Here is a 15,900-nt window from a genome sequence, read left to right as displayed (position 1 = left end):
TAATAGATTTTTGTCTCATTTTGCAATAAGTTGCTGTTTCCGAAAAACATTAAAATGCAAAGTAAATAAAACAACAATGAGGGTAGAAGAGGAAACAAATATCGAAAGATAGGTTTAACTTAGGCATACCACTTTAAGTGGGTGGCAATCGGACAAAAGTCCTTGCAACGGTCACTTTTTGAGCTTTTAAGTCTTCTCTCTTTTGCTTGAGAAACTGGAAATAGACAAACTCAAAAGCTTTGAAGGAAACAGCACCCAGACAAAAAAAGAGTTAGAGCAAAGATTAAAAATGCAAAACCCAACCATGAATGAGCAAGAAGAGCAAGAGAGTCTTATAATTGCTACAGCGAGAGTGGTGGAGTATTTGGAGCCATTGATGTCAAGAGAGCTGCTTTGCAAGTTCCCAGACAACTCTGCCTTTGATTTCGACTACACCCAAAGCTCGCTTTGGTCTCCTTTGGTCCCTCGTGCTTACAGCCCTGAAGATTTGGCTTTTGATCCGATTACACCTAGGAAGCTCGCTTTTGAGTTTGGGTTTGGGTTGGAGTTGGCGAAAAGCAAGAATAGTGGCAAGAAATCCATACCCAACATCAAGAAGAAGATAGGCACCGCTGTACTTAACATCAATCTTTTGAGGAACAAAAACAAGAAAAGGAAGAAAAGGACTTCTGAGTTTTCTCCAACTCCTATCAAGGGCAGCTGTGCCTCCATTATTACTAAGGTAAAGGAATCTGTTTCCATGCTTACCATCTCCTTTTTGGTCCAAAGACCTGTATTAGATTATTCGTAATCAAGTCAATTAACAAAGATTTTTCTTTTTCTCTTGTGGACCGTACTGAACAGGGGTGGAGTCAGATGCTGAAGGCTTCCTCGAAGCATTTCAAGAGAAAGAAGAAAGACTCAACGGTCCACCACGTGAAGCTTCCCAACTATTTGATGAGGGATTCAAACATTTGAAGACCATCAAGTTATGTTATTCATTTTTTAAGTTTAGATAAATCATGCATATATTCCGGCATGCATTCTTATTCGCCTCATTCTTTTCAATTCTAAAACAAAGGCAACATTTTGAAGACATGAGTAATTTCAAGCATGTAATCGGTTGTCATTTGCTTTACTTCAGTACTTTTGTTATGCTTTATACCTTTCAATTGGTTTTAGTTCAGAAGAAGCCCTGGACAATTGATTATTTCTGACTTTCTTCAATCTAAAAGTGGTATATAACTTGAACCCAAGTTTAAGTTAATCTTTGTTCCTCCTTTGAAGGTTTTTTTTTTTATTAATCAAGTCAAAAGATGACAAGAAAAATTGCCTACAGATCTTTTCTGCATCTGCAGTCTACCATAGGAGATCCGTTCTTCAGAACAAATATCCCTACTCGAAAATCTTTCTTGCACTCAATATCCTGACAAATAAGACAAACTTTATGGTGAAGAAAATTGCTGTTTTATCCTTGAAGCAAAAAATTGAATTCTTTTTTCATCCTAAATAATTAAAAGCAGAGATCTAAAGAGACCAGAAAGACTAACTGGAGCCCCAATCCTCAAAAGAAAGTACCGACCACAACTACATGTACGTAACCAAGGAGATTGGCTCCAATCCTCCAAAGAAAGTACCGACCACAACTACACGTACATAACCAAGGAGATTTAACAGAGCTAAATGACCTGTTGGCAGAATAAAAGGGCCGATATACCTCAGCAGTCAGCAATGAAACATAACCAAGGAAATTTGACATACTTACATGTACACATGATGGTACACCTTAGATGCAAAACATCCTGCATGTAGCATCAATTTATGGGCAGTCTCTGTAACATGGGCTAGTAAAAAAGACAGAATAAGAACCAGAACTACATTCCAAGAGGCACATCTAACTTTTTACGGGTAAGATCAAATTCTATAACAGAAATGCAGCCCGATCTCCATAAAGAAACAGAGAATTTAACCACACGAGACACATGCGAACAAAGATCCATATTACAATAAACTGAGTACGATAACCTCATTCAAGAGGAGTAAGTATGACAACCATAAACCAAACCAAGACCTAAAATAAGTTTCAGAAGACATTTAGAACCCTTAAACACCGGCCAATAAGCAAAAACAATTCATTGAAGAACCAAACACCCTGACTGCTGCATCACTTCTAAACTTAAAAGCCACCACGAAGGCGAAGAACAAGATGCAAGGTGGATTCCTTCTGGATGTTGTAGTCTGCCAGAGTTCTCCCATCCTCCAGCTGCTTCCCAGCAAAAATCAACCTCTGCTGGTCTGGAGGGATCCCCTCCTTGTCCTGGATCTTTGCCTTCACATTATCAATGGTGTCTGAGCTATCAACCTCCAACGTTATTGTCTTTCCAGTCAAGGTCTTCACAAATATCTGCATCCCACCACGTAAACGCAACACCAAGTGAAGGGTAGATTCCTTTTGGATATTATAGTCAGCGAGAGTTCTTCCATCTTCAAGCTGCTTGCCAGCAAAGATGAGCCTTTGCTGGTCTGGTGGGATACCCTCCTTATCTTGGATCTTTGCCTTCACATTATCAATGGTGTCTGAACTCTCAACCTCCAATGTGATAGTCTTTCCGGTAAGAGTCTTCACAAAAATTTGCATCCCACCACGAAGACGGAGAACCAAGTGAAGGGTTGACTCCTTTTGAATGTTATAATCAGCAAGTGTCCTTCCATCTTCAAGTTGTTTTCCAGCAAAAATCAACCTCTGCTGATCTGGTGGGATACCCTCTTTATCCTGAATCTTAGCCTTGACATTGTCAATAGTGTCCGAGCTCTCTACCTCCAAAGTGATCGTTTTACCTGTGAGAGTCTTGACAAAGATTTGCATGCCACCTCGAAGACGAAGCACCAAATGAAGGGTGGACTCCTTCTGGATATTATAGTCAGCTAGGGTGCGACCGTCTTCAAGCTGTTTGCCAGCAAAGATAAGTCTTTGTTGATCAGGAGGGATTCCTTCCTTGTCTTGGATCTTCGCTTTAACATTGTCAATAGTATCAGAGCTCTCAACCTCCAAGGTGATAGTCTTTCCTGTGAGTGTCTTGACAAAGATTTGCATACCACCACGGAGACGAAGCACCAAATGGAGGGTGGACTCCTTCTGGATATTATAGTCAGCTAGGGTTCGACCATCTTCAAGCTGTTTGCCAGCAAAAATAAGCCTTTGCTGGTCAGGAGGGATTCCTTCCTTGTCTTGGATCTTAGCCTTGACATTGTCAATAGTATCAGAGCTCTCAACCTCAAGGGTGATGGTCTTGCCTGTTAGGGTTTTCACAAAGATTTGCATCTGGTAGGTCAAAGAATTAATAGAAGGTTAGAAACTAAAATGAAAATGCCCTGGTGATCATAAATATATTTGCCAAAAACTCTTAAAAAAAAAAACAAGATAGGAAATGAAAGAAAGGTAAAGAAAAGCTCTTTCACTAAGGAAAACCTAACAACTATTAAAGGAAAAAGAACTGTTGGAAATTGACGAAATTCCCAAAAACCAATCAAGAGCCTAGATTCTATTGATTAAGGGAAGAACTTAGAAGATGAAAACAAAAGCAACCCATGATCAATATCAGTTTATAAAATGATCTTAAAAGACCAATCTAAAGATACATAGTATCCAAAACAGATCACAATATTCAAAGGAACTATCACTTCTGGGCAATCAAAAACTTGTCTTTTCATTTGAATATTCGAACTTTTTTGCCCAAATTACACGGATTGAAAATAACAAGATTCGACCAACAAATTAAAAAGAAAGAAAAGTCTTATCCGTCATGTACTATATCAATAGATCTACAAAAACAGATCAATCATATTAAAAAGGAATATGATTCGATTAATCATAGCCTGATCAGTAAGGCATGATAAAAGAAACAAAAAACCACTAATTTGCATTGCAGCGCCAAGATCAATCAAAATATAAAGAATCAGAAAAGAGAAGTAAAATGAACTTAAAGAAGGAGATAAAAAGAACCAGAAATTCGAAGGAGACGAAATGTTACCTTGAATGAGAGAGAAGTTTGACAAACTTGGATCAATAAAATTGATATAATCTCTGGCGATGAGTAGGCTAGGGCTAGAGTTATACGCCTTTTATAGCAAGGGAAGCTGCCAAAAAAGGACCGCAATGTTTCTAGAAACTCGTAAAATTGTGTTCTTTAATTTTTTTTCCTTATACCATACGTACACGTCAAGGTTTTTTATATATATATAATTTTTATAATTTTTCGTAATAATAATAATATAAAAATTTGTCTGTAATTCTTTTATTCCAAAATTATATATACATTGGGCCCATCTAATTCTTTAATAATACAGTGTTGTAAAATGAAAAAAAAAAAGAACAATGTAAAATTGCATTTTAAGAGAGAATAGGTTATGTTATAAAGAAAGTTGATAGGATTTTTTAGTTAAATTATGCTATTAGACCCTATATTTTGGTAAAGTTGTAGATTTAGTTCGTATGTAATAATTTATAAAAATTAAATTTCTATACTTTCTAAAATTAATAATGTCAATCCAATTGTTAACAATATTAATTTTTTTTTGTTATTTATGCTATTATAGTAATTTTTTATTGACGTGGTATTGAATATGATAATCTATTAATGATGATGTGGTATTTTTTTAATCTATTTTACAACACTTTTTTCATTACTTTAACTTATGTAGCATAGAATTTTAATACACTATTTTTCTTAAATCTTAGAAACTTATTCATAATTTTGATTTTTTTTTTTAATTTTATTTAAAACTATTAACTCACATTAGATAATTTCATATTTATACTTATAAAATCTATGTTAAAATTAAGTCACGTCATATCATATCATTAATAAAGTGTTAAATCATCATTGTCATGTTATCAAATTTAATATCACATCAATAAAAAAATAACACATCAACACAATAAAATTCTATCTTACTATAAATAATAAAAAAATTTTAACACAATTGATTGATATTGTCAATTTTTTAAAATTATAGTGACTCAATTTTTACAAATAATTATACAAAGATTAAATCCATCATTTTGACAGAATGCAGAGACTAATTAAATAATTTGAATTTTTTTCAAAGTTTACTTTTTTTTTTCCTGAGCATACCAAAGAATTTATAATTATATTTCTTAACAAATGTAAATAATTTTATCATCTAAGTTTGTGTCACTTGGTTCATGCCACCAATCTCACAATTAATATTAATATTTAATATAAATGTATGTTTTATTATTTGGTTTATGACTAAACCGATCAAATTATTTTGATTTTCAATTATTTTAGTTGTTTCGAGAATTCGGTCAATTTAATCAATTTTTAAAATTTTTTGATTAATTTAGTTTTTAACCATGACACATCTACAAGATCGAATCACTGTATGCTCTACTCAACGTCTAAATCTGATTTTTATTCAAGAAATTAAAGTTAAGGAAAACGGCGCTACACAGCATATGCTACAAGGACAGAATAGTTGAGAAGAAAGTAAAAAATTAGGCTTGTCTTTGCAGTACATTTCACGTCATGGCTGGAACTGGCTCAGCTTCTTCATTAAGGCACATCAATTTCAATTTCAATTTCCATTTAAATGTGTTTTACGAGAAACTTCGTAAAAGCTTATTTGGTGTGGTTCCGTTCGAGCTGCGTGGAAACTCCTCTTAGAAGTAGAGATTTTATAATATTATTATGGTATAATGTCTGAAAACGTTTTTAAATTCTTTAAAAAAATTTAATTTTTTTTATTTTTTATTTCCTTCAATTAAGTTTTTATAATATTATTTTGAATCAAATAAACTATTATAATTAATGTTTGATTAATTTTCATTAATTAAAATATTATTTGTTATTTTATTCTTTCATGACACTAACGTATTAATATTAAAAGTGAAAATTATTACATAATTATATTATAATATCATATTAGTATATCACGTTATTATCAATTATAGTATGTTAATATACCGCATAATCATTAATTATGATATTTTAATATATCACGTCAATATTATATGCTATTAAATGATAAGAGGCATTTTGACTTCAATTATAATATGTTAGCATACCACATAATCATTAATTATGACATTTTAATATGTCACGTCAATATTATATTGTATTGAATGATAAAAGACATTTTGATTAAGTTAATCATTAATTATAAAAATTAATTTGATTCAAAATAAAAATATAAAAATTTATTTGACTCAAAAATAAAAAATAAAAATACTTAATTAAATGTCATAAAAGAATAAAGTTTATTTTAATTTTGTAAAATTATTTAATAGTTTTTTATAAATATTATGTCTATTATTATTATCAAATTAAAAATATTAAAAATTTAAAAAGATATTATTATATGTATTAAAATTTTTTATTAAGATCTGTTTTTTTAAGCTTGCAGAAGCTCATTGGGTCAGCTTTGAGTACATGGAGTAATGAAATTGCTTCAAAGTTGTCCGCTATATATTAAACTTTTATTAATTATAATATTCTTTTTATTTATTAATTAACCTTTTCAGATATAAAAATGTATAATTTTTCTTATATTATATCTGAAAAGAATTATGTATATTTTTATTTTCAGAACTTGTAGAATAAGCAATTTACTTTTAATTAGTATTATAAGAGCTGCGTAATAAGCACAGACACGCGCTCTCTCCATCTGCCGGGCACATCGCGCACACATCCTCTGGCAATCAAGCCCCGCTTCGCCTACTTGCTTCAGGCCGCCTTTTACTTTTTGGCTTACATTTCATCAAAATTTAGCCGCATCACAGCAACCATTACCTTTTCTCCTTAACGGGTATTTCTCCAATCTTTGATAGTGAATGAAATTAATCCGTTTACCGTGTCTGTCCACATAGAAAAGACAATCAGGGTTTTCTGCGTAAACTTCCCGACAGTTTCTACCTCGATCCTGGCTTTATTGACAATCCGCCCCATCCCCTCTTTCGAACCCCGTCACTCTGGATCTGGATAGCTATACTTTTGATTATCTGGTGCTGTTCCTTTTGCGCAAACAGATTACGTGATGCAAATTGAATTTGGGCACTTCTCAAGAAATTTTTAAAGCCTACCCCTGAACAAGATGAGTATCGAGCCATTTAACAGGTATGCTTTTACTTCAAATGAGGGCAATAGTGGGTATCAGGAAACAGGGTTGGTCTTTGCCTATTATTTTGTGTCTTTATTGAAATTGAAGTTGGAAAAACAGGTTGGTGAAACTTGCAGCTCGTGCGTTTTATGATGATGTGACAACTAAAGGAGATAATCAGCCGAAGACGGGTCGGGGGGATAATAGAGGGATTGCTGTAGTAGTACTTGATGCTCTTACAAGGTAACTGTTTCTTATTTCATCTCTTGGAAACTATTAAAGACGGATTTGTTTCTAATACCAAGGGAAGGAAAAGGGCAAAAATATGCTTTTGTTAGTAGGAGATATGGGGCAGGTAGCATTCAAGTTTTTCTTTTTTATTTGAAATTAAGGCTTATTGAATTAAAAATAGAAATGTCTGTGGTGCATTTTATAATTTAAAATAGAGTTTTAGAAAAGACTTTTACAGTTGAAGTTGTGATCTTGTCTCGAAAGAAAGCACATTTAGAAGCATCCGAAAATTGACTATTTTGGACATTGAAGCACGAGGCATTTGAATGATTTTTTGTAATAGGTATAATATGGTGAAACTGAAGTGTTAGACTAGGCTAAACACTTTGGGAAGTGTTCTTTTAGTTCAACTAGTAGTCTGTGGTAGGAGGATAATATTTTATAATTTTAGTATTATATTTGTAGTTATGTTGTGATGCCAAATATATTTGTCTTCAAGAATAATTCCTTTTGCTTACAATATTATGCCTGCTTGTTTGAGTTGCCCTTTAGGCTTACAATGTGCAAGCCACTTCATTCTGTTATTGTAATTCACAATTTTCCCTTTCATTTCTAGGAGACAATGGGTTAGGGAAGAAGATTTGGCAAAGGAGTTGAAACTACATTCAAAGCAACTTCGCCGGACTCTACGGCTATTTGAGGAAGAAAAACTAGTCACCCGTGATCATAGGAGAGAGGTTAGTGTCTGATATAGTTCCTCTTCTTTTCTTTTTTCTTCCCCTGTACTGATGTTTCATAGTTGTCACTCTGCTTGATTTTCTAGGTAGATTTTTTGTTTTGCATTTTTCTGAATCATCATGTTCTTGGTCTTTATTAATTTTCAAAACATACACTGAGGATGTAAAAGGATTGAAGATCACTTTCTTTTCCCCTGTTTTTATTTTCAGCTGTACCTTATTTTCACATTGAATTGAGGCATAGTGGTATTGTGTTAGTGGCCACAAATCTAGTTTCCATTTATTGTGAACAAGTTTTTGGTCATATTGTACCCTTGTTTTGTTTTTGCCTGCATACTGATGTTTGGTTTGGTCACAGACGGCTAAAGGAGCAAAGATATATAGTGCTGCAGTAGCTGCGACAGTTGATGTTCAACATGGTGGAAAAGAGGGAGAGGAGAAGATTAAATTGCACACTCACTCTTACTGTTGTCTGGATTATGCACAGGTTGCTATTTTATTTCTTTTCATTTTTTGTTTTTTCCAATTCTGTTATGCATTGATTAATATGATAATACTGGATTGGATAGCTAAGGCATTAGACCTCTTTGCCTTTTATCCATTTCAGAGCAGATTCTGGCTTCTGAGTTTGTGAAATTCCTGAAGCAATGTGTTTTGTAGATATATGATGTTGTTAGGTATAGACTGCATCGTATGAAGAAAAAACTAAAGGATGAACTTGAGGACAAGAATACTGTACAGGAGTATGTGTGCCCTAACTGTGGGAAAAGGTTTCTGCCACTGCCTTTCTCTTCCCTCCTCTTTTTCTTCTGTTTTTTCTTTCCTTGGGTCATATGAAATGCATATTTGGCTATTGAGGGTGTCCTGGTATCATGTCTTCAGATACAATGCTTTGGATGCATTGCGATTGGTTTCTTTGGAGGATGAATATTTTCACTGTGAAAGATGTAATGGAGAATTGGTGGCGGAGAGCGACAAGTTAGTAGCACAAGATGTAGGAGATGGAGATGACAATGCAAGACGACGGCGACGTGAAAAATTGAAGGACATGCTTCAAAAAATGGAGGTAATTTTTTCTTAAAATTTCCTGTTTTTGTTATCTTATATTTTGTATTTCATTTGTACTTGATCTATTTTGTGAATCTATTGAAATAAGGAAGTTAATCCCTTTATGAGTTAGCTTACAAAATTTTAGTAGGTTCACAGTTTTTTTAAATACATCTTGCATGTGAAAAGCATGTTATTAATATAAAGATCCCTTCTACTCGCCATATTTGCTTTGAATATTATTAGACTTTATTAAAGGTTCAAATATTAACATTGGCTCAAATCAATGAGGTCCATTGAATTTAGCTTAATTCTTTGTCCTTGGCTTCTGATGGTGAAGGAATCTGGTGTTTCATTTGAATTCTTCTTGAAAGGGAAAAAAAGGAACCTAAATAGAGAAATAGTGATTCTGAGGAAATCCATGTTGCTGTTACTCTATTGTGCGTAAATAGGAAACACATATCATTCAATTTGGGGGGTAAGGAGAACATGATCTGTTGCATGGAGTTTACTGTGCCCACCTTGAAGTGTTCTTTTTTAGTTTTTGCTGGTTGCTTCTGCCATGTTAGATGACACTGGTCCAGGAGGGTTCCCACTTGTCAATGCATTTCTAAAAGCTATGTAAAGAACTTGTGGGCAAAATAGAAATATAGACACCTAGCTTTTTGTGTTCTTTGAATAGCTAGGTGTTCAAAGCAGTGGAGCAAAGGCCATGCAAACATTAAGCTTTGGTTTGTATGCAACAGAGCAAATGATTCTAATTCTGCTAATCTGTCCTGTTGGAATTTATTGATTCTTTTGTGTTTGTTGTTTTCTTTGTCAATGGTTTTCGATTTTTTTCATGCACAATAGTGCTGAATCCGTTCACCTTTAATGGATGAATGTATCAGAAGAGAGAAAAGACACAAGATATTTTAATGTGTGTGCTTTATTATTATTATTAGTTTTTTTTTAGGGGGGGGGGGGGGGGGGGGTTGGTTGCATGTTCATGCTGTCTAAACTTGTATTTTCTCCCTTGTTCATTCTCATTTGATTATCATATGAGCATATTCAATAACAAATTGTCTGGTGGACTTTTGATTGTGGCTTCTAAATGTTTTCAATTTTTGTCAACTCTATCTGAGATTCTCTGTAATCCTGAAATGCTCATTCCCTGTGAGTTGAATTGAACTGAGTAGTTGTAATCTGGTTTCTCCACTGTTCAGCTTCCTAAGACTTAATGCATGCACTTCTTATTCTTGACTTTATTTTTGATGTTTTTGTCAAATTTGTTACATATTACTGTTTTGCTACTCTTTTCGATAATAGTGCAAGTTTTTGTTGATTATATGTGCTTTTATTTGTTTACTTACTTGTCAAACAAGGGAATCCTACAAGAATAGAACAGGGAGAAAATAGTAAAATAACACCAGTAAAATGATCTGGAGAAATTGGAAATGAAGTGGAATTGGAGACTTTACATCAGAAAAGACTGATTATTATCAATAGTTGAGGCGTTGGCATCGATATCTCTCCAACTAGCCTGCTGATCAGTCTTTGTTTTTAGCATTGCTTAAGCAATCATAAAGGGAGAACAGATCATTGACCATACCTTAGCAGACACTAAAGGGAAGAAGTTATGAAGTTTCCATATCTTCCACATTGAAAGATAAATCAGGAAACTCACCTTTCAATCCTTCCTCTGCATTTTGCATTCTAAATATCCTTCCAAACAAAAACCTTTCCCCTGTCATTGACTTCAGAAGATGTTTCTTGCAAAAGCATCCTATCGAGTCCTAATAGCCTGCTGCTGTGCTACCCTATATTTGGAACAATGGTGAAGTAGTCCAGCTTCTTTGATTCTCACTTTGTGGACAACTTACCTTCATTGTCTTACACCTTTCTCACCTGAGCTGGGTGATGTTTAAACTCATCTTTTCTACCTCATTAAATGGTATTTCTGTGTATCTTCTCTTATAATATAGTCCATTAACTTCTGATAAGCATAGCTCTTTGCCCCTTAGAATGTTATTCCCTCCATGCAACAGGTTACTTCTTCCATCTCTGGTTAATAGCATCTTTAACCGTACTAGCTGTGGAGATGAAAATCTTGAAGGAGATTTGGGAATGTCCCAAAACTAGTCACTGAACCAGCGCTATCCTCTACACCTTCATACTGATACAAGCTCACTGTTTCTCAGTTTTACTTTGAACCTGGAAACATTTTCAAAGATGAAAAAACACCTGATTAAATCCTGTTGAAAAGATGTGAATTAAGGGAAACAACTTCCTGCTCTTGTTAATACCACAAGGGCTACTGAAGAAATTAGTTTACTAGTCTGCTGAGAGAGTCCATTAGATAGCCTGAAAAGTCACCATGAGAGGTAGTCAACCTGGAAGAAATTTATTTAAGGCTGAAAGAAGTTGCAGATGTGCTTTTCTTCAATTTTCTTTAGAAAGACGGATTGAGTACTGCAAGCTATGCATTTTAAATCTAAACACAAACTATGGAAGCAATGAATAAACATAAAACAATGACCAAGGTTTAGTCAAGACAAATTACAGTGACTATTTATGCCTTTAAGCTTGGCAACCAGGTTAGTTAATCCTAAAATGCTAATTTATTAGATAAGCCTGGTCATTACAGGTATATAAAAGTTGACTTGAATCCGAGCTTAAACACAGTAATTAGTATAACCATAAAAGCTCTCAACAAACATCTAATTGGAAACAGTCAACCAAATTAACTATCCTTATAGCCCATAAGCTCCGAAAGAAATTAAAGCCTCTAATTTAAAAAATGTTTGTTATGCAGAATAACCTCCAAAAGTATTTTTAAATTCTCTCTTGTATTTTCAATAAATATTTTGCTTGAAATTCTAATCTATCATTTGATCACAGAATAAATAGAAAGGGCTAAGAGGCTTACCCTGTTATAATGGCAACTATGGAGAAATGGCTCTTAGATATGCAGTCTGCACAATCTGCTCGATCTCCCTATCTCTGATCACTGAAGCACCATCATACATGATCATAGGTCTTCTCTAGAATTATATAGTGGCTACCTAACCTGAATTTAAACATTGATGACCATAGAAATAAGCAGTGGGAAATGCAGTTTTTCCTGGGTTAGCTGTCATTCCGTAATCCCGCTCACACGGCTGGCATGCCCTTTTATTCATTTCCATCAATCTTGATCTAAGGATCAAACACCAAGAGATATTTAAGCTCCTCTTGAATCTGCTAGTATGAAGAATTATGAAAAGGAAATATAATCTTAATATTGATTTTTACTACCTTCTGGGGAGCTTGGAGAAAAGCCATTGCAAAACTGTCCTGTCCTCAGATTGTTTCTCTCTTTCACATTGCCAAAACTTTCTTTTTATATAGCCTCGACAACCAAATTTGATCATCAGCACTAATTCTTTGAATTCCATTGCATTTACCTTATTTCCCTATCCATTTGTTTTACAGTTATATGTCACTTCAGTCTTTTCGTGGTGTATATTTTGTAGGCCATTTTTAAAGAGGTGATGCGATGATATGACTGCAGGTACAGCTTAAACCTCTAATGGAACAACTCAGCAGAGTAAAAGATTTGCCTGTTCCAGAATTTGGAAGTCTACAAGCATGGGAAGCTCGAGCAAGTGCTGCTGGGCGTGCAATAAATGGTGATTCTGGTTCTAATGATCTTTCCAGATCTTCTCAGGGTTATGGTGGAACACCTATGCCATTTCTTGGGGAGACAAAGGTAAGACTTCAACTGTATTTCTCTTTGATGTCTAATGTCAGGTGCAACTGCTTAAAATGTACTAATATTTATGTAATATTGATGCTAGACTTTGGTATGAATTTGTAGTTTAACTCTCCTAACACTTTTTTTTTTCTTGTATGTGTGTTTGTAGTCATGTATCAATAATTTTTGGAGGTTCAAATTTGCTTACAATCTTAAATTGTGTGTGTGTATTGAATTTTCATGCAAAATGCTAAGTTAACTAAAGGCATCTGATGCATTTGAGAAAGCTAGTAACCATTGATGCTGAAACAGATTTCTGCTTAGACCATACTATTCCAAGGAGAAATAGTTTTGGAAGCTTTCTGGAGTTATTCCTGTCATATATCAGTCTTCAACCAAACTATCTATTTTCTATGCTTTGTACTTTTTGGGAGTGTGGATTTTCTGTTGCTATTTTTACTAGAAACTTTTCTCTATTGTGTTGGGCATGACATTTTTTAATTTCAAATATTGGATGTTCTACCATCAACTTCGATTGTTTTCAAAGCTTCTTGGGCCTGCTTGGCAGGTTGAAGTTGCTTTTTCTGGTCTTGATGGCAAGGAAGAAGATGCCAAATCTGAAAGTGCAGGCACATCCTTGAAAGTATTGCCACCTTGGATGATAAAGCAAGGAATGAACCTGACAAAAGAACAACGTGGAGAGGTCAAGCAGGAGTCAAAGACAGATGGCACTTCAGCACAACCAGATTTTTCAGATGACAAGAAGTCGACTATTGGAACTGATGATAAGAAGAATTTACAGGTACGTAGAATGAGATGGATTCCTTCATTTTGTCTATATCCATCTAGTTCTTTGAATCATTCTTTTTTCTTTCTTTTTTTTCTGATTAAAGTTTTTAATTTACTTGCTTTCCTGTTGTATTGAAGGACGAGTATCTTAAAGCCTATTATGCTGCTTTGTACAAGAAACAACAAGAACTAGAAGAAGCTGCTAAGAAACAAGAAGAATTATCAGACATTCCTCTCTCCAGTAGTCATTCTGACCCTTCCAAGCGTCAAGTTGGCATGAAAGTTAAACGTGATGACGATGAGGGAGATGATGATATTGATTGGGAAGAAGCCCCTCTTGCAGGTAAGTGCTTTATTTTGTTTTGTATTCAGAATATAACTTGGTTGCTATTGGATGACTATGAAAACTGCTGAAAATTAAATGTTTAAACTACTTGAAATTGTTATCATGCTTGGTTGTTCTTGTTCATATAACTAACCATTTAAAAGAATATTTAATAAGCAAAAAATCTTTGAAAACTGTGCAAGGGGAATTTACTGCTAAATCTTAGAATATATTTAGCCAAATCAATAATTTATGGGTAAGCCATCAAATATAATTTAATTCCTTTTTCCCATGTTTTATTGTAATTCATAATGTTATCTACTTTCATATTTTATATCAAATTGAGTACATACATATAGAGCGGAAAACTAATATTTTTTAAAATTCAGTATTTGTTGGTATCAAACAAATCATTAAATTCAGTTTTTAAATTTAAAGAATATACCAAATTTTCCCTAAATGGTTTTTTTTTTGGACAAAATCCCTAAATTGAGTCATAATAATTTTCATCAACTGTTAACTTAGTACTAGATAAATAAAAACAAATAGTTAGTTTCGGGTGCAAAATTTTCAGTTTTATCTAATAGCAGGATATTTTAATTGTACATAATGTTGCTAATACTTTCCTATCAATCAACATCAAAAATAATGACCAGAATGTATACATGCATAGGATCATTATTTCTTTAACTTTCAGAAAGTTTCACTTTTTTTTGGCCTCAAAAAGTTTCACATTGAATGCTATTCAAGGCGTGCAGAATTGCAGTAGATAGTTATTTTCATAATTGATCGCTGCCTAGTGTGGTTTTCCCAGCAAACAGTTACTGCATATACATATATACATGCATGTTATTTCTTAATTCACAATAGGATATGTTTAGTATACTTACTGGTAGGGGGAAAAATATCTGTCTTCCTGTGCTCTGTTGAAATATTTAACTCATGTCCATGTGCATGTTATAGGATTTTTGTTGCCATTTAAAGTGTGTTTGTAATAATAGAAATAATTTGCAGTAAATCAAGTTGAGTTTTGCCATTAACTTTCTGTGCCAGTCATGGAAGCAAGTTGATATAAGTTCAATCCTCATGCCCCATACATCTTTTTGATACAAAATTTGTCCTAATCATAATTTCATTATGATGATGATATTTGTGTATTCCCTATAAAATAATTTGCTATATGCAATTTCAGGCAATACAACTGAGAGTTATAAGGTTAATGACTTGAATGTTGAAGCGGAAGCTTCTGGAGATGATGAGGATGATGTAGATTGGGAGGAAGGCTAAAGAGAGCAAAGATTTTCCTAAGTGAATGGTTCAGCTTCTCTTGGTCTTCATGGCGTTAGCAACGTTGGGAACGGGTGGTGTAAATGTTGCTCTCTACTTGCAATTCTTCACATCTTCATGTGCTCTTACAACTGAAGCCCCTCCAATTGGATCATTGGTATCAAATTTATTTGTGATCGCTAGACTTTGTGCCATTAGTTTGCTGTGAGAAGTCAAAAACAATGTTTGTAGTCTTAGAAATTGATTTTCATGAGCTTGCCTTGTAGACAAAGCAGTATAACAAAGACATTTATCACAATTGTAATTTCTGTTTCCATCAGTTGGAGCTTGTGTTCTTGAGCAAGGTACTGAATAGAGTTAATTTCAACAGCGTTATGTAAAAAAACAGCAGCGAGAATCACAAGTATCTTCGTTGCCATCTGTTTTTTAATGTTTGCAAAGTATCAAGACTTGAAGACAGGGCATATGTGCCTCGAAAACTACGGATACCAAGAGGTCATAGGTCACAACCCCACTATTGCTCCAAGTGTAAGGCTTAAATTTTAAAGACCAGCTTTGGAGTAGAGTTTTATACCTGTAAATCGTTGGAAAATTGTAATCCAAACTTGTATTTGAACAATATTTTCTTCTATATTTTTTTAAACGACTAATTTTCAACTTAATCTCAATGT

The 15,900-nt window shown here is 33.9% G+C and overlaps 3 protein-coding genes across 4 annotated transcripts; 2 read left to right on the top strand and 1 right to left on the bottom strand.

The window, feature by feature from the left end:
* LOC18612279 lies at positions 61–1,207 on the top strand. Its single transcript, XM_007048999.2, has 2 exons — positions 61–721; positions 844–1,207. The coding sequence occupies exons 1-2, from the start codon at positions 290–292 to the stop codon at positions 955–957; spliced, it is 546 nt and encodes a 181-aa protein (XP_007049061.2). The 5' UTR covers positions 61–289; the 3' UTR covers positions 958–1,207.
* On the bottom strand, positions 1,842–4,113 carry LOC18612278 (polyubiquitin). Its single transcript, XM_007048998.2, has 2 exons — positions 4,011–4,113; positions 1,842–3,301 (listed from the first exon to the last, which is right to left on the bottom strand). The coding sequence occupies exon 2, from the start codon at positions 3,299–3,301 to the stop codon at positions 2,156–2,158; it is 1,146 nt and encodes a 381-aa protein (XP_007049060.2). The 5' UTR covers positions 4,011–4,113; the 3' UTR covers positions 1,842–2,155.
* On the top strand, positions 6,645–15,647 carry LOC18612277 (transcription initiation factor IIE subunit alpha). Of its 2 annotated transcripts, none has more exons than XM_007048997.2 (11): positions 6,645–6,807; positions 7,028–7,115; positions 7,219–7,341; positions 7,946–8,066; positions 8,425–8,553; positions 8,727–8,836; positions 8,949–9,132; positions 12,646–12,843; positions 13,397–13,630; positions 13,756–13,960; positions 15,135–15,647. In XM_007048997.2, the coding sequence occupies exons 2-11, from the start codon at positions 7,093–7,095 to the stop codon at positions 15,227–15,229; spliced, it is 1,422 nt and encodes a 473-aa protein (XP_007049059.1). In that variant the 5' UTR covers positions 6,645–6,807; positions 7,028–7,092; the 3' UTR covers positions 15,230–15,647. The 2 variants fall into 2 exon arrangements, with proteins under 2 accessions (XP_007049059.1, XP_017984141.1); XM_018128652.1 differs by having other exon boundaries at positions 6,645–6,891.

The sequence above is a fragment of the Theobroma cacao genome, chromosome 1 (genome assembly GCF_000208745.1).
Source record: "Theobroma cacao cultivar B97-61/B2 chromosome 1, Criollo_cocoa_genome_V2, whole genome shotgun sequence".
NCBI classification, from domain to species: Eukaryota; Viridiplantae; Streptophyta; class Magnoliopsida; order Malvales; family Malvaceae; genus Theobroma; species Theobroma cacao.
This window is presented reverse-complemented; position numbering and strand designations above follow the sequence as displayed.

Excerpts from the sequence above, each read along its gene's own strand:
- LOC18612279 (XM_007048999.2), top strand. The coding sequence starts at position 290 with ATGCAAAACCCAACCATGAATGAGCAAGAAGAGCAAGAGAGTCTTATA. Across the intron at positions 722-843 it reads GTGCCTCCATTATTACTAAG|GGGTGGAGTCAGATGCTGAA; the intron begins GTAAAGGAATCT and ends CGTACTGAACAG.
- LOC18612278 (XM_007048998.2), bottom strand. The coding sequence starts at position 3,301 with ATGCAAATCTTTGTGAAAACCCTAACAGGCAAGACCATCACCCTTGAG.
- LOC18612277 (XM_007048997.2), top strand. The coding sequence starts at position 7,093 with ATGAGTATCGAGCCATTTAACAG. Across the intron at positions 8,554-8,726 it reads GTTGTCTGGATTATGCACAG|ATATATGATGTTGTTAGGTA; the intron begins GTTGCTATTTTA and ends TGTGTTTTGTAG. Across the intron at positions 13,631-13,755 it reads ATGATAAGAAGAATTTACAG|GACGAGTATCTTAAAGCCTA; the intron begins GTACGTAGAATG and ends GTTGTATTGAAG.